This window comes from Rattus rattus, chromosome 2, assembly GCF_011064425.1.
Source record: "Rattus rattus isolate New Zealand chromosome 2, Rrattus_CSIRO_v1, whole genome shotgun sequence".
Lineage (NCBI taxonomy): Eukaryota > Metazoa > Chordata > Mammalia > Rodentia > Muridae > Rattus > Rattus rattus.
Window position 1 is genome coordinate 1,966,955 of NC_046155.1, and position 24,674 is coordinate 1,991,628.

The 24,674-nt window shown below is 53.4% G+C and overlaps 2 protein-coding genes across 6 annotated transcripts; one reads left to right on the forward strand and one right to left on the reverse strand.

The window, feature by feature from the left end:
• Window positions 1-1,043: 1,043 nt before the first annotated feature.
• Window positions 1,044-20,674, forward strand: Ehbp1l1 (EH domain binding protein 1 like 1). 5 transcript variants are annotated; one of them, XM_032891125.1, is made up of 20 exons: window positions 1,044-1,430; window positions 4,607-4,664; window positions 4,874-4,969; window positions 5,772-5,825; window positions 5,920-6,098; window positions 6,180-6,322; window positions 6,900-6,968; window positions 7,051-7,213; window positions 7,371-9,531; window positions 9,607-10,152; window positions 10,630-10,787; window positions 10,878-10,926; window positions 11,348-12,046; window positions 17,820-17,889; window positions 18,056-18,111; window positions 18,213-18,336; window positions 18,583-18,682; window positions 19,918-19,991; window positions 20,073-20,187; window positions 20,306-20,674. In XM_032891125.1, the coding sequence occupies exons 1-20, from the start codon at window positions 1,327-1,329 to the stop codon at window positions 20,403-20,405; spliced, it is 5,118 nt and encodes a 1,705-aa protein (XP_032747016.1). In that variant the 5' UTR covers window positions 1,044-1,326; the 3' UTR covers window positions 20,406-20,674. The 5 variants fall into 5 exon arrangements, with proteins under 5 accessions (XP_032747016.1, XP_032747015.1, XP_032747017.1 ...); XM_032891124.1 differs by having other exon boundaries at window positions 7,371-10,152; XM_032891126.1 differs by lacking the exon at window positions 9,607-10,152 and having other exon boundaries at window positions 7,371-8,085.
• Window positions 20,675-21,817: 1,143 nt separating this feature from the next.
• On the reverse strand, window positions 21,818-24,446 carry Kcnk7 (potassium two pore domain channel subfamily K member 7). Its single transcript, XM_032891165.1, has 3 exons — window positions 24,078-24,446; window positions 22,446-22,844; window positions 21,818-22,206 (listed from the first exon to the last, which is right to left on the reverse strand). The coding sequence occupies exons 1-3, from the start codon at window positions 24,394-24,396 to the stop codon at window positions 21,974-21,976; spliced, it is 951 nt and encodes a 316-aa protein (XP_032747056.1). The 5' UTR covers window positions 24,397-24,446; the 3' UTR covers window positions 21,818-21,973.
• Window positions 24,447-24,674: the final 228 nt, after the last annotated feature.

Below are 24,674 nucleotides of genomic sequence, written 5' to 3' on the forward strand. Positions count from 1 at the left end.
AAGAAGCCTGCACATTTTCAAAATTGCACCCGAGCATCCTCATTCCCACCCCTACCTTGCCTGCTGAAGATGCGAACAGGCTAGCACTCCTGAAAGACCAGACAGCCTAACCAAACTGAGGGAGAGAACACATTGATGTGTTGCTCTAGGCCATCTCTCTAACTGGGTATAAAACACCTTGCAAGTCCCATTACAGTTCGGGTTGGATGGGTGAGTGATAAGGAGTCTAATCTAGGTGTTAACACAACAGCTAACGCCCCAGGGACTTCCCGGGGAGGAGGGAAAACACCCATGTACATATTTTCTCTAGTTCTGATAACGGATTGCATTTAATGAGACATGCCAAAATCAGCCCAGCCCTCAGCTAACCGCTTTCCCAGGCTTCAACTTTCAATGACCATAAAAGATAGACCTGTAATTAGCCCCATTTAACAGACTTCAAAACTGAGGCTCAGAGTGTTAGTGCTTTGTCGACGGTGACACTCTTCATTAAAAACTGGTATTTGAACCTTTCACCGCTTGTGAGAACTGAGGATTGTTTTCCCTTGTGCCATATGAGAAATCAGGTTTGGAGACACTAGGTATATCTTACCAAAGCTGGCTCCCGAACCCTGCATTTGTCTTCTCTGGTTAAAGACATGGACGTTAACAAGAATCTCCCACCCAGAGCTAAGGAACGTTAGCTTTGGCTCAGTGAACGGTTCTTTCCCTTTCACAGTCTCTACAATTTCTCTACTTGGAAAATGGGGTACCAACCAATGCCACAAGGTTGCAGGCAGGAAGGGAGACGGCCGAGGCAGCTCTTTTGAAGGGCAGCACCAAGTTGAGGGCTGTTACTTCTTGGAGTTCACACGTCCCCCCAACCCCATCCGGCTCGCGGGCGCCCACCAAACTGTCTTTGCGATCGGGACTCGTTCCCTCCACCCCCAAACCCGGGTACCCGGGTGTCCCGGTCCGGACGCTAGGTCCCGGAAGCAGGGTCGCCCGCCCCGCGCTGCAGCCCCGCCCGCCTTCGGACGCAGGGGTGGGGGGGGGGGGGGTGGGGGTGCGGCTCCAGGAAACGGCGCGCTCGCAACTCGGAGCTCCGACCAGCTCGACGGGCCGCGACGGCCCGGCAGACTCAGCCAGCCCACCAGGCGGACCCCGGCGGCCACCCCAGCAAGCACAGCCTAGGTCCGAACCTCAGACGTATCTACTCGGACGGGGCGGACAGATCAGGCGACATAGAAAGGAGCTCCAGAGACCATGGGGACCCTGGCTGGGCCAGCAGTGGTGGGCAAGAGGGAGTCCCGAGCCTGAGAAGAGGTCTGGGAGAGCTGCTCGGCCATGACTTCAGTGTGGAAGCGCCTGCAACGGGTGGGCAAGCGGGCCGCCAAGTTCCAGTTTGTGGCGTGTTACCATGAACTGGTGTTGGAGTGCACCAAAAAATGGTGAGTAGAAGGGGAACCTGAGGGAGTCACCTAAGACTGATGTGGGATTCAACTTAGTTTGACTCGTTTGAACCTGAAAAAAATCCCCTCAAATCTAGCTTAAGGGGTTCCCGCCCTAGGTATTCCAGTCACCCAGGTACCTTGCAGTTTGGGGGACTACGGGTGTGGAGGACCTTGTGGAGAACTCAGAGGCTGCAGGAGAATCTGCCTTTCCCTGCATTTAAATCAGCTGTGGTCAGGGAGTGAAGGAGAAGTCCTCAAGCCAAGAACAGTGGTCCAGGGTGGCAATGGAAAACAGAACAAGTTTTTAGGTTTCCAGGTGGCCTAGGCTGGGAAAGACTTCATGGTTCTTAGTCCGGTTCAGGATGAAGATGTGGCCTTCTCTTTTTCTGCCCCTCTTCCTTCAGCCAGAGTGGGCCCCAGAGCTGGGGATGTCTCCACAATGTCCTTAAAAGGGGAAACTGAGCTTGGAGAGATGGAGAGGGAGGCGGGGAGAGACTTAAAGGGGCCTGAAGCCCTAGGAGGTGGTGAGTTCAGGAGAGGGTCCGTGGAGGGAAAGAGTTGGGTGAGGGGACAACACCTAAGACAGTACAGGTCTTGTCCTGGACTGTCAAAGGGCCCTGGGGGCATCTGGCTCACATGCCCCCACCGGCCAGCTGCCCAGGCCCCTGCGTCACACCCTAAATATATGTGCTCACTGGTGTCAGCTTCTCTTGGCTGGATTAGGGCACAGCTGTGGGGGCCTCACAGGCCAGGCAGGGCTAAATATAGACTCCCAAGGGGGAAGAGCTGGGGTAGGCCGGAACTATGGGGTCTAAAGGGAGGCGGAGGAGCAGAGGCTGGGGTCTTCGGGCTGGGGCAGTCACCATTAATCTTTGGCCTTGAACATGCTGAGCATACGGGGAGGCCCTGTATGCAGTAAGGGGTGAGGGAGAAGAACAACTAGTTGGGGTAACACAGGGGAGCTGGCACTTGAACTCTGGCCTCTGGCTCCTGCTCCAGCATTCTGGGTGAGGCCAGAGGGACGCTGGGCATGGTTCTGGTGAGCAGACAGTGTCAGTGGGCTGAGTCACAAGCAACTTGGGTAAGGCCTGCTGGGTTTCTTAGCCAGGAGCCCAGGACAGGAAGCTGGCCCCTGCCTAGGTCATGGCTTCCCAAGAAGGCGTGCCGGCCTGAGTCAGGCTGCCCAAGCAGGCCACACCCTCCCTAGACACCCTTACTGTTTCCCTTTTCTGGGAAGGCTTTCCCGGGCTTTGCCTGTGGTTTGGAGCCCGGGGATGGTTTCTTACTTCTGGGTCAGAGGACTCTATAGACTCAGTTGTGTGACCTTATCTAGCCTACTTCTCTGTGTCTCAGAAACCTCAAGGGGTTAACAACCGTAAACCACTTGTCCTGCCTCAGCCTTGAGAGAGATAGTGAGCTGGGCAGACCTAAGCCTCCAGTTGTGGGCCTGGAAACAGGCAGGGAATGCTCTCTCGCTTCCTTTGCCTGATCCTTTCCTTGACCAACCCTACTTTCCTGGGCAGAGGTCAGACACTAACCCAAAGAGGCCCTGTGCTAATGGCCCAGCCCTGTGCAGCTCTCCTTGTGCATCTCTGCCACACATGTCTACCTCCCCCGAGTCTTTGCAGCACATGCTTGATGTTCAGCATAGCTGTCACTGCTTGGCAGTCTCCTCAGATTTTCCTGGGACTCCACTGCCATCATCCCTTTAGAGTGGTGGTCAGTGGCCCTGGCTTTGAGGAAGTAGGGGCGCTGCTGGACCCTGCTCAGGGACACTGAGTGCAGTAAAGGGCTGCCCACAGCATGCCCTCTGTGGATGGGGTATGTGTAATGTCAAGCTGACCCTGTGCTTCTCTGGCCTCACTCCTCCTGTTTACTGTCAGTCAGTCTGCCCCTGCCACTCCCCTACCCTCAGTTCCTCCACCTGGAGCTTCTCTGAACGACTGCACACAAAGCCACCTCCTCCACTCCTGCCTCTGCTCAGAAACCCAGCCTCCAAGAGACCCCAGGCAGGCTCTATTACAGCCCCCTAAGAGTCACTTACTCATTTCTTTTCTTTTTTTTCTCCATCTTTATTAACTTGAGTATTTCTTATTTACATTTCGATTGTTATTCCCCTTCCCGGTTTCCGGGCCAACATCCCCCTAACCCCCCCCCTCCCCTTCTCTATGGGTGTTCCCCTCCCCATCCTCCCCCCATTACCGCCCTCCCCCCAACAGTCACGTTCACTGGGGGTTCAGTCTTGGCAGGACCAAGGGCTTCCCCTTCCACTGGTGCTCTTACATTCATTGCTATCATTTATTTTCTTACACACACACACACACACACACACACACACACACACACACACACACATTTTCAAAAAGGATTTATTCATTTTATGTATGTGAGTACACTGTCACTGTCTTCAGACACACCAGAAGAGAAGAGGGCATCGAATCCCATTACAGATGGTTGTGAGCCACCATCTGTAATTGAACTCAGGACCTCTGCAAGAGCAGTCAGTGCTCTTAACCGCTGAGACATCTCTCCAGCCCATTTGTTTGTTTTTCTTTTCTTTTGTTTTGCTTTGAGACAGGGTCTTACCACATAGCCCTGGCAGTCCTGGAATTTGCTATATAGACCAGGTTGTCCTTGAACTCAAAGACCTGCCTCTATCTACCTCCCAACTGCTAGTATTAAAGGTCCGCACCAGCCAGCCAGACTTCATGCCTAAACTCTTCTTCTACTTTCCTTGTTCTCGAGTCCTGTCTTCTCCTTTGCTCTGCCCTCAGAACAGGGCTGAGCGTCTAGAAGCTCTCCACAAGTATTTCTGAACAGATGGGCTGCTTTATTGAGACTTTGTCTCCCCATGTTTCTGTGTACACACGTGTGTGTGTGTGGCTGTCCCTGTCTGTCGCTGTCTTTTGCATAGGCCTCACTGGGCCACGATGTTCCAATCTCCACTGCCCAGGCCTTTGCCCTTTGCTCCCTGCCCCACCCTACATGAGAGGCTCCACCTACACTCTGTGGCCTGAGATAAGAAGCTGCCCATGCCCTCTCCTCGGGAAGAGGACCAGGGGAGACCCCCTCCGTCCCCGCCATCCCCCCCACCCAGGGAACTAGAGAGAAGAGGAAGGGAAGATGAGGAAGCTGGGTCTGGCCTAACTAAGCGGTGCTTCCCTATCCTCCAGGCAGCCCGACAAGCTGGTGGTGGTATGGACTCGAAGGAACCGACGTATCTGCTCCAAGGTGAAAAAGATTGGCAACTGGGGGTCCAGGTTGGGATGCAGTCAAAGGCCAGGGCCAAGGAGAAGGTAGATGGAGTTGATGGGGGAGTGGACAGGGTCAAGCCACATTGGTGTCTACAGGGAGAAGGAAGATGAGGTGAAAGAAGATAAGGGCGGGGTAGCGATAGGGTAGAGTTGGGCTCAGGAGAGGGCTCTCACTTCCCCTTGCAGGCCCACAGCTGGCAGCCTGGCATCCAGAACCCTTACCGTGGCACTGTGGTGTGGATGGTTCCTGAGAACGTGGACATCTCTGTGACCTTGTACAGGGTGAGTCCTTGGAGCTCAGACATGGACAGGCACAGGCAGAGACTAGTGATGCCGGGTAGCCATGGGCACTCCTGGAGGACTGCTCACCCACAAGAAAGAACTAAATGGTGGAACCAAAATCTTTTCGAGGTTATTGCAAGTGGCTGAAGTGCTCTTGGAGGGGGTAGTGTTTAGTAAGAAATCCTGTAGTAAGAAAGTCACCTGAGATCAGAAGCCAGGGTATAGGGACGCAAAAGATGGCGTAGCAGGTAAGAGCCCGGGTTGCTCTTCCCAAGAATCTGGGTTCCATTCATAGCACCCACATGGCCGCCAATAGCCATCTGTGACTCCAGTTCCAGGGGGGATCCAACACCCTCTTCTGCCCTATAGGGGCAATACCCAAATGTGTCCAGTCACACTCACACATGCAGGCAAAATGCCCAGACACATGAGAGAAAAATAAATATTTTAAAAAGAGGAAAAAGGGGTTGGGGATTTAGCTCAGTGGTAGAGCACTTGCCTAGCAAGCGTAAGACCCTGGGTTCGGGTCCCCAGCTCGAAAAAAAAAAAAAAAAAAAAAAAAGAGGAAAAAGGAGTCCGAGTAGAAGGATGGCTGGAGATGTGGCTCAACGGTAGAGAATATGTGAGGTTTTGGGTTCAATCCAGTACCCCCTTCCCCACCACACACACTCAAAGAAGCTAGAGTGTATCCCAGGGGGGAACAGTAGGTACGGTGGCCCCGCCCCAGCCCCAGCCAGTGCAGATTGTTCTTCTGGTGTTGCCCTCCTTGAAACCCTATGCTCACCAGTACTCCCCTCTCCAGGACCCTCACGTGGACCAGTATGAAACCAAAGAATGGACTTTTATTATTGAAAATGTGAGTGTCTGGGTAGGTTGGACCTGTGATCTCAGGGGCCTCAGGATAGCAACTGATGCTTCTTCCTCTGTCTTCCCACTTCCCCTGCCCACAGGAATCCAAAGGACAGCGGAAGGTACTGGCCACAGTTGATGTGAACCTGGCCCAACATGCGGGGCCCGTGCCCGCTCAGGTTCCACTTCGATTGAAGCTGAAGCCCAAGTCTGTGAAGGTAGTGCATGCTGAACTGAGCCTCACCCTTTCTGGGGTGTTGCTGCGTGAAGGCCGTGCCACGTGAGTACCTACCTGTGTTCCTGACCCTCCCCGGCTAGTGATCTCCGACCCCGGCCTTCACTCCCGAACTCAACCCCACAGGGACGATGACATGCAGAGTCTGGCCAGCCTCATGAGTGTGAAGCCTAGTGATGTGGGAAACTTGGATGACTTTGCCGAGAGTGATGAGGAGGAAGCCAATGGCCCTGGGGCTCCTGAGGTCCGGGCTGGAGGTCCCCAGTCAGGTGGGCTCACAGTTATCTATGGGCTGAGACTGCCAGGGCCCAAGATGGATGTAGCATTCCTGGGTCCCAAGTGCTGGTTGCTCTGGGGCAGGGCTGGTGCATGCCCAGTGACAGGTGCTCAGTACTGCCCGGCAGCTCTGATTGTCCCAGCCTGGTCCTGGTCCTGAGGTTACATCAGTCTTAAACAGAATTCTTTAGAATGGACCCACAGTGTCACCCCATGTTCCTGGCCATCTCATCTCTAGGTGGATGCTCATTTAGTCCCTTCTAGGCCCAAGAAGCTGGGTCACATGATGCGTGGGCTCTGTCCAGTCTCCTACCCCCGACCCAGTCTGTCTTCCCTCTGCTGTCCCTCCCCTCTCCTCCTTAAAGCCTTTTGTCCTTCATTTTTGTGGTTCTTTCTCACTCTTTCTCTTTCTGCATCTGTGGGCCTGCCTCTTCTTCAAGGCCGGGGCTGTGCCCTGAGACTGGGGCGTTTCCCAGGTAGGCCCTGAACTCTAGTTGGGGTCAGGGTGGGGCCAAACCGTAGAGTCCTGCCTTGGTCTGATTATACCCCTCCAATGGATCCCTCCTTCAGATCGGTCTCGAGAGCTGAAGACACTCTGTGAGGAAGAAGATGAAGGGCACATTCAGCCCCAGCAGGCAGGTGAGACTTGGCCTGGGACTGGGGTTGGGGACTGGACCTATGTCACAATGCAGTTCTCAGCGTCCCCTCCCTTTTCCCCTAGCTGCCAGGCCCTCTAGTGCTGAAGACACAAGCTGTGCCCCTGTGAGTGCCCCTGCGCCCCCGGCAAGGGCCTTCCGGGGCCAAGGGTCAGAACCAGCTGCTATAGCCGGGGGCCAGGTGGGGCCTGAAACCCCAAGGCCCCCACCATCCCCACCAGAGACAAGGTAAGGAATCAGCTCCATTGCTGTTAGAAGCAGATACAGACACCCCAGTCTCCACCGTTCTCTCTACTGCTATAACATTCTAAAGGGTGGTGTAGGGCTGAGAGTGCACCCTAAAAGGAGGGAGGCCTCCCAACATTTGTTTTTGCTTTTTCCTCAGGTCAACTGGGCAACCAGATCAGAACATGGTCCCCACCCCAGCCCCTCGGCTCCGGAAAGGCTCTGATGCACCCTGGTCCCCAGTCCCCTGCAGGGGGGATGAGATCCCCAATACCTCAGAGGATCCTCCAACAGGAATGGGCTCTTCTGGGGAGACCCAGACCCAAATAAGCTCTCAGAAAGGGACAAAGGCCCATGGAGCCAGGCCAGAACCAGACATTGAGGTCAGAGGCTCCAAAGACGATCTGGGAGGAGACAGATCCAAAGTTGAAGAGGGGGACACTGGGGACATGCCAGGGCCTAGTAGGGCAGAGAATAGAGAGAAGAACACTAAGAAGTCGTACACCACAGCTGGCGAGGCTGAAGAGAGCTCAAAACTTCATCAAGTAGATGCTGAGCAGAAGTCAAAGGTACAACGTAGAGCCACAGAGGGACCAGAGGCTGCAGGGCTGGTGCCCAAAGCAAGACTTGAGGAAACTCCTGAGGCCCCACCTAGGAGTGCTCAGAGGAGGATGGGGGTTAGGACTCAGGAAGAGGCTCCCAGTGACCTGAACCCCCCTCCAGCTGAGCCTGAAGAGCATCTAGGGGATCTCAGGGATGCCAGGCCGGCAGGCCAGGAGAAAGAAAGCACAGAGGTGAGGGGTAGAGCCCCCACTATTGGGAGGACAGGCCTGGAGCGGGGCCCCTCTGCTGGAGCAGCTGGTGCTGGGCCCCAGGTGAGCTGTTTTCAGGGAGTCCCGTCAGTTGGCCAAGGGGTGGTATCTAGAGATCAGAAGGCCCAGGAGGCAGAAGTTGGGGAGCCAAGGGTTCTAGAAACAGAGGCTGAGTGGGTGCCATGGGAGGTTATAAGGACACCAGAGACAAATGCTGGCACACTAGAGTCCCCAGATACAGACACTGGCACAGCAAAATCTGAAATATTGAAGGCCCAAGAGTCAGAAGCAGCAAGGTCAGAGGTCCTGGAGTCAGGGGCTACTGGAACAGCAGAGTCTGAGGTGTTGAGGACTCAGGATAAAGAGATTGTGGTTCTGGGGATGCTGAGGACAGGAGCTGAGATCAGGGAGCCTAAGGAATTTGGGGTCCAGAAAACGGAAGTTGGAGGTTCTGCAGTTCCAGATACCAAAACAGTAACGGCAGAAACTAAGACATTAGAAGCCCAGGGGATAGCAGATGGTGGGGCCCGTGTGTTGAAGATACAGGCTGAGGTATTGGGAACCCAGAAAACAGAGGCAGGGGAGGCAGAAACTGGAATACTGCAGACCCGGAAGATAGCAGCTGAAGGTTGGCAGGCTCCAGTGGTGGAGGCAGAGATGACAGAGTCTGACGAATTGGGGACGCAGGAGACAGAGGTGGAGATTGGTCAGATTCCAAGAGTAGAGACTGAAACAGCAGGAACCGAGACATTGGGGGTCCACAGAATAGCATGTGAGGATTCTGGGTCCCCACAGATGCAATCTACAATAGTAGGGGACCAGGAGATCGATGTTTCAGTGACAGAGACAGCAGAAGATGCTATACTGGGGACCCAGGAGCTAGCAGCAGGTCATGGAGTACTTGTGATAGAAGCTGAGCTACCAGAATCCAAGATTGACAGGTCCCTGGAGACAGAGGAAAGAGGTTTAGGGGTTCTAGATACGGGGACAGCAGAAACCAAGATCTCAGGGACACCAGAGAGAGCACCAGGAGTTTGTAAGGTGCTGGGAATAGGAACTGAGGTAGCCAGGATCTTGGAAGAGGAGGCTGGCTCTTCAGAAGTCCCAGAGACAGAAGCTGAAGAAACCGAGACACGGGGAGCCAAGGAGCTGTCTGGGAGTTCTGCGGCACTGAGAGTTGTGTCTGGGATACCAGAATCTAAGATATTAGGGACCCAGAAGACAGAGGTGGGAGGCACTGGGATGTCACAGGCAGAGGTTAGAGGGACAGAGGCTGAAATACTGAAGACCCAGGAAATATCATCTGAGGGTTCAGGGGGTCCAGAGTTGGAAGCTAAGTTGGAAGAGTCTGAGATACTGGGGGCCCCGGAGAGAAAAACAGAGACTCGGGAGATCTCAGAGGTAGAGACAGTGAATTCTCAGTTCACTGGGACCCAGAAGGACTTGGAGATCACAGAGTCAGAAGCTAAGACAGTAAAGTCTGAGATTCCGGAAGCCCAGGAGACAGAAGTAAGAGACTTGGGGCTTCTTCGAGGAGAGGCTGAGAAAGCAGAGGCCGAGATGTTAGAAACCCAAAAGACAGAAGCAAAGACAGCTTGGACCCAAGAAATAGAGCCAGGGGATGCTGGGGTCTCCAGGCCAGAGGCCGAGGCACTGAGGGCTCAGTGGACAGAACCTATAGTTTTGGAGTCAGGGGAGGTAAAGACTGACATTTTGGGGGTCCAGAAACCTGGGGCTTGGGGAGCTCTTAAATGTGAGGCCTTAGGAGTCCCTATGACTAAGCAAGGGTTTTCTGGGGCCAAGGAAGTAGTGCCAGAGGCATCCAGAGTACAAGAGCCAGAAACTAAAGTTTTGGGGATAGAAGAAGCCAAATCTTGGACTTTGGGGCAACAGGAAGCAGAGAGGGAGGGGTTTGAATCTCCAGAGAATAAATCTGATGTTTTTGAGGCCCAGGAAACAGAATCTGGGGTCTTGGGAACCATGAAGGGGAAAGAAGCCGATGAAAGCCTCAAGGAGGCCAGCCTGAATAAGGCACAAGTGGCCAGTGAGGCAGGGGCTGGGGTACCCAGGCCCTCAGGGGCCTCTTCCCCAGAGGAGCCTGAAGAGGACAGGAGGCTGCCGGGCAGCCAGGTAGGGTTGGGGGCCATTGGGTGCCAGTCTGCTTTCCCACTAACCTGGGGCTGATTGAACAGTGGCTCTGCATGGACCCACCTGGTGGACTAAGATGTGGGATTTTTTTGGGGGGGCGGGGGGGTTCAGCTTCAAGAGGGTCCATCATCCCTCCTCCCTCAGGATGCCCTGGCCCTCCCACCCTGCTGGGCTGCATGGAATGCATACCCCTTAGCTGATTTTCTGAGCTGACTTTGAGGTGTGGCTGCTGGTGACCTCTGACCTTGCCTGCGTGCCACTGACCTTTTAGGTGACCTTGGCAGATAACTCCACTACCCTAAGCTGGAAACCTTTTTGCCTGGCCTCAATACTCCGGCCAGTAGTCTCCGGTGACCCTTGTAAGCTCAGAGCTTGGGTGGTATTGTGCCAGACCTGAGCTTCCCCCAAAGGGCGTAAGTCATTAGACTACATTCTCTAAGTCAACCCTTGTGTCCCTAGGCACCATCTGCCCTGGTCAGTTCCAGCCAGTCCCTGTTGGAGTGGTGCCAAGAGGTCACCAAGGGCTACCGTGGTGTCTGCATCACCAATTTCACCACATCCTGGCGCAACGGCCTGGCCTTCTGTGCTATTTTACATCGATTCTACCCAGACAAGATGTGAGCTGCCAGGGATATAGGGCTGGATGGGGAGTGAGCCTGCTGGGACATCAGTGCCACCCATACCTGACCAGCACTCTCTCTCTGCAGTGACTATTTCTCCCTTGATCCACTCAACATCAAACAGAACAACAAGCAGGTGAGATGAGGAGGGAGCCATGGCTGGAGACAAGGTCTAGTTAGAGATCGAAGCTGCCGGCCTGAGAATTGGAGTCTGAGGTCCAGTCCCCTGGCCTGGCTTTTAGAAACTTTAAAATCTTTTTGGTTATTAAATTGTTTGTTTCCCTAGTTTTGTTTTGGTGTTTTAAATTTTAAAAGCATATTTTTCCTAGTTTTTTTTTTTTTTTTTTTTTTTTTGAAAACCATCCTAACTGGGTGGGCGATGTACAGTTGCTAGGTAACAGCGAGGGCGGGCCTTGATGTCAGATTTCCCTCTACTGAAGGGCCAAGGCGTTGCTGAGCAAATCCTGGCTTTAGAGTCTCTGGGACCCCCTGGGCTGGCTTGGGTCTGGAGTGTTGCTGGTTGGATGCGGCTTCTGACCAGAGTACACCCTTCCTAGGCTTTTGATGGCTTCGCTGCCCTGGGCGTGTCTCGGCTGCTCGAGCCAGCGGACATGGTGCTTCTGTCCGTACCTGACAAGCTCATCGTCATGACGTACCTGTGCCAGATCCGTGCCTTCTGCACTGGGCAGGAGCTGCAGTTGGTGCAACTGGAGGGCGGCGGTGGCTCTGGCACTTATCGTGTGGGAAACGCCCAGCCGAGCCTGCCGGACTGCCTACACGCAGGAGACCTGGCGCAGCGGCTACGCGAACATGGGGCTGAAGCGTCTACAGAGCCTAAGGAGGCTGTGAACCGCGGGACTGGGGCAATACCCAAGGTAGCCTCCAGGGACACGGACCTGGGCTCCTCCTCTAAGGATGGGGAGGCCGAGGTTGCCCAGGAAGCAGTCCCTCAAGAGGCATCCTCCGACGGCCCTAGAGCCAGGTCGTCCACATCCCCCGTGGTCCCCACAGAGGGGCTGGTGAACGGAGTTGGGGCGCCGGGTTCTGTGAGTGGTGTGAGACTGAGACGGTCCTCGGTCAATGGGGAGGCTGGGCCAGTACCTCCACCCCGAGCACATGGCTCTTTCTCCCACGTGCGTGACGCTGATTTGCTAAAGAAGAGGCGATCCAGACTAAGGAATAGCAACTCCTTCTCGGTGGATGACCAGGACTCTGGAGCTGCAGTTGGAGCAGGGCCTGCAGGATCTGGGGCTGTGGTGAGTACCCCTACTGCAGCATAGGACAATGGGGAGCTTTCAGAAATCGGCCCTGAGCGGCCCCAATGTCACAGCAGGTACAGGAGTGGCAGTTTAAGAGAAGCGGCTTAGCTGGATGCTGGGATGTTGTTCTGTCAGGTGGACCCTGGTGCTGTGGAAGGGGCCCCTGGTATGGTACTGAGCTTCCTATGAGGAGACAAAGCCTACAGGCCCAGAACACCTATACTGCGTTGCCGGTTTTGAATATGTGAGCGGTTTCTAATACTTGGTACCCAATTTGTAGAAACATAGGCTGTATAGGAGGTTTGCAGAAGGGCCCAAGTTTAGTACTGGTCTTTGGGCCTTTTCTTTCTCTGTGTGTGGCCCTGGGCGTCACCTAGCAACTAGGACCCCCTTCCCCCATAGCCAGGGGCAGGGATACTGTCCTCTAGTGGCCCCTGGAGCTCCTCCCAGCATCCAGAGTCTCTGGGTGGAATATTTAACTCCTGAGGCTTAATGAGAGGAGGTAGGACTTCTTGCCTGGAGTGTCTAGGTCTCAGGTCATTTCTCCCTCTCCCTCTTCTTTCACACACACACACACACACACACACACACACACACACACACACACACACACACACACACACTGCAGTGTGCTAAAGGAGAGAAAATACTACAGGAAGCTCAGGGACTGAAGATGAACTTTGGCTATAGGCTATAGGCTTTTAATCTGAGGGTGACAGTAGAAGGGGTCACTGCACACCTGCACACCTGCACACCTGCACACCTGCACACCTGCAGCTGCTGTTTGGAGAGCATCAACGGAGAGCGGCTTTGTGGAGGAAGCAGCTGGTCCTCAAGTTAGTTGGTAGGATATACAATTTTCCCTAGTGAAAAACAAGACCAAGGAAATAGCCTAGGGGTAGAGCGGTTGCCCAAGAGGTCCTGGTTTCAAATGCTAGTGTGGAGGGTCTGGAGAAATGGCTCCTCGGTAAGGAGCACTGACTGATCTTCCTGATACCCGAGTTCAGTTCCCAGCAACCACATGGCGGCTTAAACACTAGAGTCAGTGTAAAACAGCAAAATGCTGGGCTTGGTGGGGGATGCCTGTAGTCCCAGCACTTGGAAGGTAGAAGCAGAAAGATGAGGAGTTCAAGCCATTTCAAAACAAAACAAAAAAGCAAAACATGCCAGGGCCGGGTGTGGGTGTCGGTGTGGGTGGGCTTAGTGGGTAAAGCATTAGCACCACAAGCTCCAGGACCTCAGTTGGGATCCCCAGCACCATGGAAAAAGCCTGTACCAATCTAGGCTCCAGGTTCCACGAGGGATGCTGTCTCAAAAAATAAGATGGCAGGGTGATGGCTTATCAGGTGAAGGTTCTTGTCACCAAGGCTGATAAACTGACCTCTATCCCTGGTATCCACACGGTAAAAGGAAGGAATCAACTCCCACAAGTTATCCTCCTACTGTCACCCACGGCTTGGGGCACACCACCTACTCCCCCATACATAAATAAATCTAATAAGAAAGCAAGCAAGCAAACACAGTGGAGTGTGATAGAAGAAGACAACTGGTCTACACACACACACACACACACACACACACACACACACACACGCATACGCAAGCATACAAGACACACATACATAACATACAATAAAACAGGAGCGAGGTGGGGAGGGAAGGGAGAAAGGAAGAGAGAGAGGGAGAAAGGGAGGGAGGGGGCAGGGAGAGAGAAACAAACAAAAGAAAATGGGAAGGCATGGTTCTCAAATTAGGAGATCCACACAGGCAAAAGGGCGGTCTCAGGAAGTTCAGGTCTCATTTAGGGACTTGAAAGTCACGTTCATGAAGTCCCCAGATGGCAGTGAGGTAGTCAAGGGAATAGGAGCCCTGAGGGAAGGTCAGGAGACGGGGGAATCTGGGAAAGAGAAGTAGAAAGGCATTTCCTGGAGGAGGAGGTGGAGGTGGGACTTGTAGCCCAGCTGGCTAATGTAGGTCAGTGGCCCTTTAAATCACAAAGGGGCGGGTCCCCCCTTCTGGGGCTGAGTCCCACAGCTGGTCTTTCTGAGCCAGGCCCTGCTCTAGCCTCACTGGAGATATTTGATGGGTGGGACAGAGGAGCCTTTCTCATTGGCTGACTTTGCCCCTATAGTTTTAGGAGGTTGTTCAGCCCGACTCCACCCTTGGAAGCTCCCCAAGGCCTGGAGTAGGATGAGATCAGGCACCTTGAGGCTGAGGTGGGGTAGAAAGAGCTGCGTGAGAAACATGGGTGCTTTTAGGGCAGCCCAGCAAAGAAAGTATAGAAAGAGGAATTTGGGTCAGACATGAGGAAGAGGCTTTGGAATTCCCACTAGGGCTGTGTGAGTAAGCACATACGTGGTTGACCTTTTCGTCCTCAGCCTCCTATTCAGCCGGCTCTGCCAGGTGGGCCATCTGCACGATTCCCTGGCTTCCCACAGTGTCCCTTACAGGAAGCAGGACTCCTGCCTTTTAAGGATGGGGATAGTGAAGTTGAGGGAGATGAAGAACTGAGGCAAAGGGTTATGCTGCTCCTGCTATCTGAGTCTGTGGTTCTAATTGTTGCCCTCTGCTGGGCCCTGCAGGGAGTGGGGGGGTCAGGGGTGAAGGGTGGGGGTGTGGGAGTGGGGGGACTGGAGGGTGGGGTCTTTTTCTCCTGAGAATAAGATCAAAATCGTGAAAACACTTTGCAAAGTGGCATGAAGCCACACTGCATGGTGTCAAAATTATGGGCTAAATGTTTCCCTAGATGCCTGACTGGAGTCCTGCATCAGGGCTGGGATCTATCCCCAGTTTTCACACAAAGATGCTATCAAGCCCCGTGGGGTAGTATGTCCAAGTCTGGGAACAAGTTGGATTTTATTTGTTTGCTTGGTTTTGGTTTTGTTCCTTTTCCCTGAGACAGGATTTCTTTGCTCGTATCTCTGGCTGTCCTAGAACTCACTCTGTGGACCAGGCTGGCCTCAAACTCACAGGGATCTGCCTGTCTCTGCCTTCTGAGTGCTAGGACTAAAGGCGTATACCACAACCACCAGGCTGGAAATGAATTTTGAGTCAGACAACCCTGGACCATAGATCAAGTTCTGTGACAAACTTCATTTCTGGCTTCCTCTTGTCTTGTCTGCACAGTGTGACTAATCACTGCCTCAGTGGTCCCTGGAGAGACACCAGTGCTTAGTGCTTAGTGCTTAGTGCTTACTGCCTTTAGTTGGTGTACCTAATGTGTTGGACCCCTGAGCTAGCCAAAGGGTCAGTCTCTTGGGAAGATGGCTCAGGGTTAAGAGTGAAAATTGCTCTTACGAAGGGTCTCAGTTTGGTTCCCAGTGCCCATAGCCAGTGGCTAACAGTGTAAGTCTGTAACCCCAGCTCCAGAAGCTCTGACAGGTTCTTCTGGCTTCCAAGGACACCTGCACTTGGATGCACGTACACATGATTTTAAAAATAAAATAAACCAGGGCTTGGGGGATGGCTTAATGTTAGGAGTGAGTGTTGGTCTTCCAGAGGACTCAAGTTCAATTACAAGCATGTAAGACAGGGAGGTCACAACAGCTTGTGAGTCTAGTTCCAGGTTAACTAATGCCTCTGGTCTCTGAGGGCACTCACCTGTGTGTGGCATGCACGTGATTACAAATAAATATTTAAAAATGTTTTAATATGCTAGGTGGAGGTTGGTGCTGCACGCCTTTAATCTCAGCACCTGGGACGCAGAGGCAGCGGCATCTCTGAGTTCCAGGACATCCTGGTCTACAGAGGGAGTTCCAGGACAGCCTGGTCTACAGAGGGAGTTCCAGGACAGCCAGGGTTACACAAAGAAACCCTGTCATGAACAAACAAACCAAAACAAACAAAACCAAAGAAACTTTAATGGGACTGGAGAAATGTCTCAATGGTTAAGAGTACATGTTGCTAATCCATAGGGCCTGGCATCCACATCAGGTGGTCCACAATTGCCTCTTCCTGCTCTAGAGGGATCTGATACCTCTGGGCTCTGTAGGCACATGCATTCACCACACACACACACACACACACACACACACACTAAAAATAAATTTTAAAAACTCAATCTTTAAAAATAGTCAGGGGGTTGGGGATTTAGCTCAGCGGTAGAGCGCTTGCCTAGCAAGCGCAAGGTCCTGGGTTCAGTCCCCAGCTCCGAAAAAAAAGAAAAGAAAAGAAAATAGATAGTCAGGTGGTGCACACTTTAATCCCAGCACTTGGGAGGCAGAGGCAGGTGGATCTCTGTGAGTTTGAGGTCAGCCTGGTCTACATAGCAAGTTTCAGGTCAGCCAGAGCTACACAGTGAGATCCTGTCCCAAATATATAGGCTGCCTCTAGTTAAAGAGGATGCACGAGGAGGTATGTGGGGTCTGAGCCACGATGAGTAAGTTCTGGGGTGATCTCTGCCTCAGTGTGGGGCCAGACACTAGAAGGCCAGGAAGAGAGGCAGAGGTGTGGAGAGACGTGTGAGGGGCCTGTTTGCAGGAGGGGTCCAAGCTGGGCCAGGAAGGGGTAGTTGGTTTGGAGCAACTCAAGCTGAAGAGTGGTTTCAGATCCAGGGAGTTTTTTAGGGAACTGAAAGGCCATTGCTGTGGCCAGAGGGTGGTGACTTGGTGGGCCTTGTGGTGGGAAGGGAATCGAGGCTGTGCTCCCCAGTCCTGAGCGCTGAGACTGGGGGCTGACATGGGGTATGGAGAGAGTTACACCATAAGTGGATGTTTTGGGGAGGCCTCCCAGTTTGAGTCGGAAGTGAGTGACGGTGGAGCATGGTGGTGACTGGTGGCACCACTGCTATCCCAGTCCAGGCAGGATAGCACCCGAGCCGGGAAGGCTTGTCTGATGGGCACACATTGGGGTGAACAGTTGGGCAACTCCTTTAGGTTCCACACCTCTGAGCCATTAGAGTGGCTAACAGTATTGTTCAAGGAGCCAGACTATTAGAAAGTTAAAGTTAGGCCCCATGAGGGCTAGACAGACAGTAGGCTTAGGGGTTACGAGCACTGGCTTCTCTTGTAGAGGACCTGAATTGGGTTCCCAGCACCCACATGGTGTTGAACCAATTTCTAAGAGATCTAAAGGCCATCTGACACCCCCTCCTGACCTCTGCAAACACCAAGCACCAGTACACCACACATACATACATACTGGAAAAACACTCATACCATAAAATCAATATAGACTATTTTAAAAAATAATCGGGCCCTAGTAACAGGGAGTGGGGTACAGTGGGAGCCGGACAGCCTTTCCAGGATAAAATTCTTTAGTTCCTGCAAAGACCATGGCTGGCTCTAGGTATGGGATCCTAGCAGGTAGGAGGGCGCCCCCTTGTGGCCAGAGGGTAGATGCTGACTCAGGGTAGCCTGGCTTCTGGCTTCAGCAGCACTAACAGTGATGGAGGCTCCCACAAAATGCAAGAGCAGATGACCTGAGGGTGCTCTTTGGAGGAAAGGGGAAGTGGAAAGAAAGGGCCCCCGCTGTGTCTTTCCCAATCTTTTGTCACTGACTAACCCTAAAAGATTTATCAACTCAATGTCCCCGAAGGAGCATTTGGAGGCAGAGAGGTGGGGTGGGTGACCCTGGGCCCAGGCCCTGGATGGGAGTGAAGGCATGGCTTTTCCTTGAGGAAGTCCTTTATCCTGAAGGAGGTGCTTGAGGAACAGGAGAAGCAGCTGGACCAGAGGTCCTCCCTCTGCGGTGTACGAGAGTCTTTGGTTATCTGCAGTGACCTGGACTGTTGGGAACTAAGAGTCCCACTCTCATTAGACTCTTTCCACAGGAAGGCCCAAACCCTGACTCCAGCCTTGACTCTGGCACACTCACAGCCACAGCCCCACAGCAGCCACCCAGTAAGTTGTTTGGAAGGTGGGGGTGGTGACCGAACTCAGCTCACAATGTTCACAGATCCTTCTGAGGGCTTCCGGGGCGGGTGGGTGGGGAAGTGGGGGGAGTGGGGGGGGTGGGGGTGGGGGGGTTCTGCTAGCTGGAGGGACCTATCCTGGTTTCTGTCTGCAGGTGGGAACCCTCCTACTGAGGAATCATCCCCTAACCCCGGGGAAGAGGCTGGCCAGGTAAGGAGGAGAGCTAGGTGGGCAGGCAGAACTGTTGTGGTACTTTGTGAGAGGGCCTGGGATGAGCTCAGCTGTCCTCTCCTTCCTCTTGACCCTTTCAGCAACGGTTCCAGGACACAAGTCAGTACGTGTGCGCAGAGCTGCAAGCCCTGGAACAGGAGCAGGGACAGATAGATGGGAGGGCCGCTGAGGTGGAGAAGCAACTGAGGAGCCTCATGGAATCAGGTGGGACAGGCATTTTGGGGCTCACTCCTCAACAACCTCCCTAGATCTGCCCAGCTCTGCGGCAGTTCCTGACCCTGGGGGGAGCTGGGAGGAGGCCCTGCTAGAGTCCCTTTGGTGGAAGGAGCTTACTGGTGGGGTGTAGCCCAGACCTCAGAGATACCACAGGAAAACAAGCCCCCTTCCCCGATCCCCAGCTGCTCTGCCCTGCCAGGAGGCATCTCTGGTGATTGTCCTGGCCTGATTCAGGTGCCAACAGGCTGCAGGAGGAGGTGCTGATCCAAGAATGGTTCACCCTGGTCAACAAGAAGAACGCGCTCATTCGGAGGCAGGACCAGCTGCAGCTGCTGTGAGTCTGGGCTCTAAGCCTCCTGGGCCAGGCCTCTGTCTGCTCACCCACCCTGCTGGCTCAGGACGGCCTAGAAGGCAGTGAAACTTACTTTGGTTAAGAGTTACCTACTCACTTCTTTCTCCTTTTTTCAAAGATCTTTTGGGAGAGATTTTGCTCAGTCATTTCATTATCATTTTGCCTTGTCTAACTTACTGTAGAAAAGCATACACCTCTTTTTTTTTTTTTAATTATTTATATGTATATGAGTACACTGTAGCTGTGTTCACAAACACCAGAAGAGGGCACCAGATCCCATTACAGATGGTTGTGAGCCACCATGTGGTTGCTGGGAACTGAACTCAGGACCTCTGAAGAGCAGTCAGTGCTCTTAACAACCACTGAGCCATCTCTCCAGCCCACACCTCTTTTTTAGTAATTTATTTTAATGTTATTTTATGTATGTGGTGGGAGGGTGTCAGATCTTCTATAACTGGAGTTACAGACAATTGTGAGCCACCATGTGGGTGCTGGGACTTGAACTCAGGTCTTCTGGAAGAGCAGCCAATGCTTTTAACCCCTGAGTCATTTTTCCAGCACCAAAGAGAATTTGTTTGTTTGTTAGAGACAGGGATTCTCTGCATATGTGGCCCTGGCTGTCCCGGAACTCTCTCTCTGTAGACTGTGCTGGCCTTCAAGTCTTGAACTCATAGAACACCGCCCCACTCCAGCCCACCCCCCCCCCCCCCACCTCTGCCTCCTGAGTGCTGGGATTAAAGTCGTGCACCACCACGGCCTGGCTAAGCATATACATCTTAAGTTGGTACTCTTTAGTGAGAAATCAGGCCCTCCACTTTGACTCTCGCTTTACAGTAAGGAGAATGAGCTGAGAGACATCTGAGCAGGTTCAGAAGTGGGGTGACCAACCCCTCTCCCTACCCTTGCTTTCACCACGCTGCATGCCAGAGGCAGCTTTGCTTCCTGTGTGCAGTTTGAATCATTTCCCCAGAACAATGTTAGCTTACTTTTTCTTCTAAATAATCCTTAAAAAAAAAATAGAAGAGGGGTGTGGGCAGGGAGAAACCTACATATCCACACCGTAACGGAAGGGCACCTGGAACAACAGGGAGCTCTGAGTGGGCATTGGCACAGGACGCCGAGGGTCTCCCAGCCCTCTGTGGAAACTGATAGAAAGGAAGTGGTCACAGCGCTGGGCGCTTGTATCCCACTTCTAACCTAACATACTTCTCTAACAGCATCGAGGAGCAGGACTTGGAGCGGAGATTCGAACTGCTGAGCCGAGAGTTGCGGGCCATGCTGGCCATTGAAGGTAGGAAATAGGACAGCCTAGGCTGGAGGCAGAACGAAGGCCAGGTAGGCACCCTCCTGACTCAGGCTCCTGGTTTCCCAGAGTGGCAGAAAACAGTTGCACAGCAGCACCGGGAGCAACTCTTGTTGGAGGAGCTGGTATCACTGGTGAACCAGAGGGATGAACTGGTCCGGGACCTGGACCAGAAGGAACGAATGTGAGTGGGGGACCTGGATGGCTTTGGAGAGGCCCCAGGGCGCACTCCTGGAGTGCAGTGTTTGCAAGGCTTGCAAGTAGGGTCAACTTTGAGACTAACTTGAACCCCTCGTCCTCAGCGCTCTGGAGGAAGATGAGCGCCTAGAACGAGGCCTGGAGCAGCGGCGTCGCAAGGTGAGCCGGCAGCTGAGCAGGCGGGAACGCTGCACCCTGAGCTGAGCCTCCTGTCCGGTTAGTCGTGGACCCTCCTCGTCACTCCCCCGCCTGTACGGCGGAGGACAGGCCCCCCCATGCTCCTTCAGCGGGCGGAAGCAAGACCGATCAGGTTCTCGGACTGGAGCAGTGAGCCTGCCAGGCAGTATTTATTTATCGGAGTGTATGTGAGTGTGTGGCGGTGGCCAGGATCCCCCAAGCAAGGGATGGTGTGGGAACGACACCCACGTCCTCCTTCCCTTCTGAAGGGAGCAATAAAGTTGAACTAGAACAAACCAGCGCCCGCCCTTACTCAGTAGGGCTTCAATGGGAGGAAGAGGGTGGGACTTAGGCTAATAATGCGGATGTGTACAGGATTCTCAACCTGGAGCCGCTGAGCTTGGCGGTGCACAGAGGCGGCCTTTCAAGGATTGAGGACCCGAGGGTGAACACATTTTGAAAGAAAATCTGAAAACACAAGTGTGATGGTGTACACATATAAAACCTTTAAATACAGTATTTGGGGTGATGGTGGAGGTAGAAGGATCAAGAGTTCAAGGCCACTCTCTACTACATTGATGGTGGCACATATAATTCTAGTGCGAGGGAGGCAGAGCTCTGTGAATTCAAGGCCAATCTGGTTTACATTGTTCTTATGTTTGGTTTGTTGTTGTGTTGTTGTTGTTGTTTTCTGAGACAGGGTTTCTCTGTGTTGCCTTGGCCATGCTGGAACTCACTCTGTAGACCAGGCTGGCCTTAAACTCAGTGATGTTGTTCTAAAGAAAAAAATATTGAAACAGGTCATTAAGATGAGGTGGAGAGGGTTGGAGAGATGGCTCAGTGGTTAGGAGCACTCACTGACTGCTCTTCCAGAGGCCCCGAGTTCAAATCCCAGCAACCACATGGTGGCTCACAACCATCTGTAGTAAGATCTGATGCCCTCTTCTGGTGTGTCTGGAGACAGCTACGGTGTCCTTATATATATTAAACAAATAAATCTTTTTTAAAAAAAAGATGGGGTGGAGAGATGGCTCAGTGGTTAAGAGCATTGACCGCTCTTTCAGGGGTCCTGAGTTTAATTCCCAGCAAACACATGGTGGCTCACAACCACCTGTAATGGGATCTGACGCCCTCTTCTGGTGTGTCTGAAGACAGCTACAGTGTACTCAAAAAATCAATCAATGAACCTTAAAAAAAAGATAGCTCAGTGGATAAAAACATTTGTTGAGCAAGCTTGAGGATCTGAGTTCAATCCCTGGGACCACCTGAAGGTGGAAGGAGGGAACCAACTTCACAAAGCTGTCCTTTGACCTCCAAACATGCTCAATGCCTCCATGCCTGAGTGTACCACCCCCACTAGATTGTTCGGGGGGGTTAACATAAACACACTCTCACAGTTGAATTTTTTCTTGGTGCTGGAAGATCTAGCCCAAAGCCTCTTGGTGTAAAGCAGTCCATTTAATTTTTAACATTGACATCATCCCATGACATCTTCATTCCCATAACCCTTTCCCCCTGTGCTCTTCAGGCCTCCTTAGGGCCTCCTGCTCAAGGTCCTCCAATGACGGAGCTGGGTTGCTGTCACCTTACTTGCATCAGCAAGCTGGTGTCTGTTGTGATGCTGATGCCGGGATGGTTTGTCCCATGACTGGGGCGTCAGGTGGCATGGTGCTCAGAGCCAGCTCATCTTGGCCTAGGATGCCATCTCGGTCTTCATCGGGTCTAGAGTTACTGGGCCCAAAGAATTTCACCACAGCTCGGACCTGTGGCAGCTCTGAGAACGTCTCTACTGCTAACAACATGGCCAGGAGCCCCAGGAGCAAGTAACCTGGGAAGAAGAGGCGGTCAGGGCAGCTCTTAGGATACTCAGAATGTTCCCCACCCGCTTCCCATGGTGACCATCCACCACGACACTACTTGCAAACTCTCAACATGTCTCCCAGTGTTCTTTGGACTACAAATACCCATTCTGTGCCCTAGAGTAGGATCTCTTTGTGGATTGTAGCCCCTAGTGGTCTATGGGAGTTGTAGTCCAGACCCCTCTACCCTCCTCTTTTCTGAACTCACCAAGAAGTGCAAATTGCCCAAGGCGATAAATGGCTGGATGCAGGCCTCTTCCCTGGGCAGGCAGCAAGTCTCCTAGGCCGATAGTGCTGAGTGAGCCGAAGCAAAAGTAGACGGCTTCTAACAGGCTGCAGTTGCCCTGTATGCCCCACAGCACCAGTGCCGGCAGCAGCATGAAGACACAGGCCACCAGGAGGCCCAGTCCTGCTGCCTGGAGCAGAGCAGCCTGTGCTGGTGCCAGCTGCCAGCGAGCAGCTACCCAGGCACCTGGGCAACTGAACACGGGGAGCAGGCAGCGGCGCAGGGCAGCCACAAGTGCTAGAGAGGCCGGCAGCCCAAGGGCCGCGTAGACCACACAGAAGGCCTTTCCACCTGAGGAGAGTGGGGCCATACGGCCATAACCTGGAAGAGAGAGGGCAGCGAGCTTTGAGTGGGATGCCATGGCGGTCACTCTTTCTCCATCACCTCCCACACACGTATGCCTTTGGGTGATGTCATGAATGCTTCAGGCTGGGGTCCTCATTCGCTGCATGGTGGACTGGTTTCTTAACCTCACTGGGTTACTCTTGGCTTCTCTGGAAAATTAACCCTGAAGACACATGCCCTAGGCTAGCTGGAACAATTTAAAGCTGACATTCTGGCTTTGAGAGGTCCTTCCTCTTTCTCTGCACTTCAGATGAACTAGGGAGCCTTATGCATCCTAGGCAAGTGCCCTACAGCTGGTGAATCCCTAGCCTGATGCTGGCTTCCTGGGGCTTATCGGTTCTTATCCTAACCAATGCTTCCAAATCTTCAACCTGCCATCTGCTTTCTTTCCCCAAATGGGTATCTGCCCGGGCCCTGGGTTACCGTGAGGGAAGCCGGCGGGAAAGAAGACGTTCTGAAAAGAGGCAGTGTATACACAGCATTTAGAGCCAGAGAAGCAAGAAAGGGAGAGGGAGGAGAGTGGGGCATGCTGGGAGAACAAGATCACAGGGTCCATGGGTTACAAATGCCAAAGCCCATAGGAGTCAGATGTGAGGTAAGGGAGTAGTGAGGACTGGGTGGGCCAGCGGGCATGTATTCTCGAGACAGGTTCCGTCCTGTTCCAGCTAATTGGAAGAGAAGTTAGAAAGACACATTTCACTTTGAAAAGTATTTAGACTATTTGCAGGACAACGAAACCAAACCAAACCCCTAGGACTATTTCAGTGCCTAAGCACATCTGTTCTCCTAGCCAGAAATTTCACTAACCCTACCCTGTTTCTGCACCCTGTTGACTGGGCTCCAAGCACATCACCACTTCCTCTTCTCAGCCTCTCTTGAGAGGGTGACTCTAAGCTGTGCTTCCTACGGCATCTCTCTAGCCAGAGTCTATCCCACCCTGATGTACTTATTCCCTGCCTGGCTTTAGGCCTATGTGACCTGGGCTTTTGCTGGATTCAGAGTACTGAGGGGTAGGGCTAGGGAGGCCAGACCTCTCCTGGCAGCTTAAGTGGAGGCACCAGTTGGGGTGTGTTGTGTGGGGAGCCCTAGTTGTGATGTCAGGCCTGATAGAGCCATGGCTTTGTCTGGAGCTTTGGGGTGGGGGAAGGGCTTGCACCCTATAGTTCTTGGATCCTCCTCCTGATTTGCCTGGTGGTGGTGGTGGCCTACCGGTGGTGGTGAGGATGCTGGCTGTAAACAGCAGAGCTGAGGGCAGATCCCAGTTGCTTGTCTCTGAGCCGTTGCCCAGGCTGGAAACTCCGTGGGCCTGTGCTGTCAGGACCGCACCTAGCAGCTCCTCCAGTGCTTCAGGTGGCAAGCAGGCCCTGTGCTCTGCCTGGAAGGCAGCCAGCTCAGCCTGGAGCTGGGCCTGGAGGTGGAGAGCTGGAGGGCCCTCCAGGGCCTGAAGCACCACAGCCCCAAGGCCCATGGCTAGCAGGTGGGCCATAACGAGGAGCAGGTATCGGGCCCATGGTTTCAGAGTTCCCATAGCATGGCACTCTGAGCCTGGGAAGGTGAGGGAGTAGCCTAAGCCATGGCACCAGGGAGGGGCTGTGAAGGGCGTGGCTGGGAGGAGGTGCTGCGTGGGCAGGTGGCTGAGATGACTAGGGTGAATGTGAACGAGGGAGGTGAGCTGGGCACGCCCAGTTTCTGGGGCAAGACATGGCAGCTGTGCACTGGGGGTGGGTGGAGGAAGACACTGGTGAGAAGATGACTGAGTGAGGAAATGCAAGCCTGGAGAGGGCCTCACACCATCGCAGGCAAGGT

Bases quoted from the DNA above. Each gene is read 5' to 3' on its own strand.
- Kcnk7 (XM_032891165.1), bottom strand. From the start codon at position 24,396: ATGGGAACTCTGAAACCATGGGCCCGATACCTGCTCCTCGTTATGGCC. The intron at 22,845-24,077 runs GTAGGCCACCAC...TCTCTCTTCCAG, and splicing joins CAGCATCCTCACCACCACCG to GTTATGGCCGTATGGCCCCA. The intron at 22,207-22,445 runs GTGAGTTCAGAA...TCTTCTTCCCAG, and splicing joins TGGGCAATTTGCACTTCTTG to GTTACTTGCTCCTGGGGCTC.
- Ehbp1l1 (XM_032891124.1), top strand. From the start codon at position 1,327: ATGACTTCAGTGTGGAAGCGCCTGCAACGGGTGGGCAAGCGGGCCGCC. The intron at 18,112-18,212 runs GTAAGGAGGAGA...TGACCCTTTCAG, and splicing joins CCGGGGAAGAGGCTGGCCAG to CAACGGTTCCAGGACACAAG. The intron at 18,337-18,582 runs GTGGGACAGGCA...GGCCTGATTCAG, and splicing joins GAGGAGCCTCATGGAATCAG to GTGCCAACAGGCTGCAGGAG.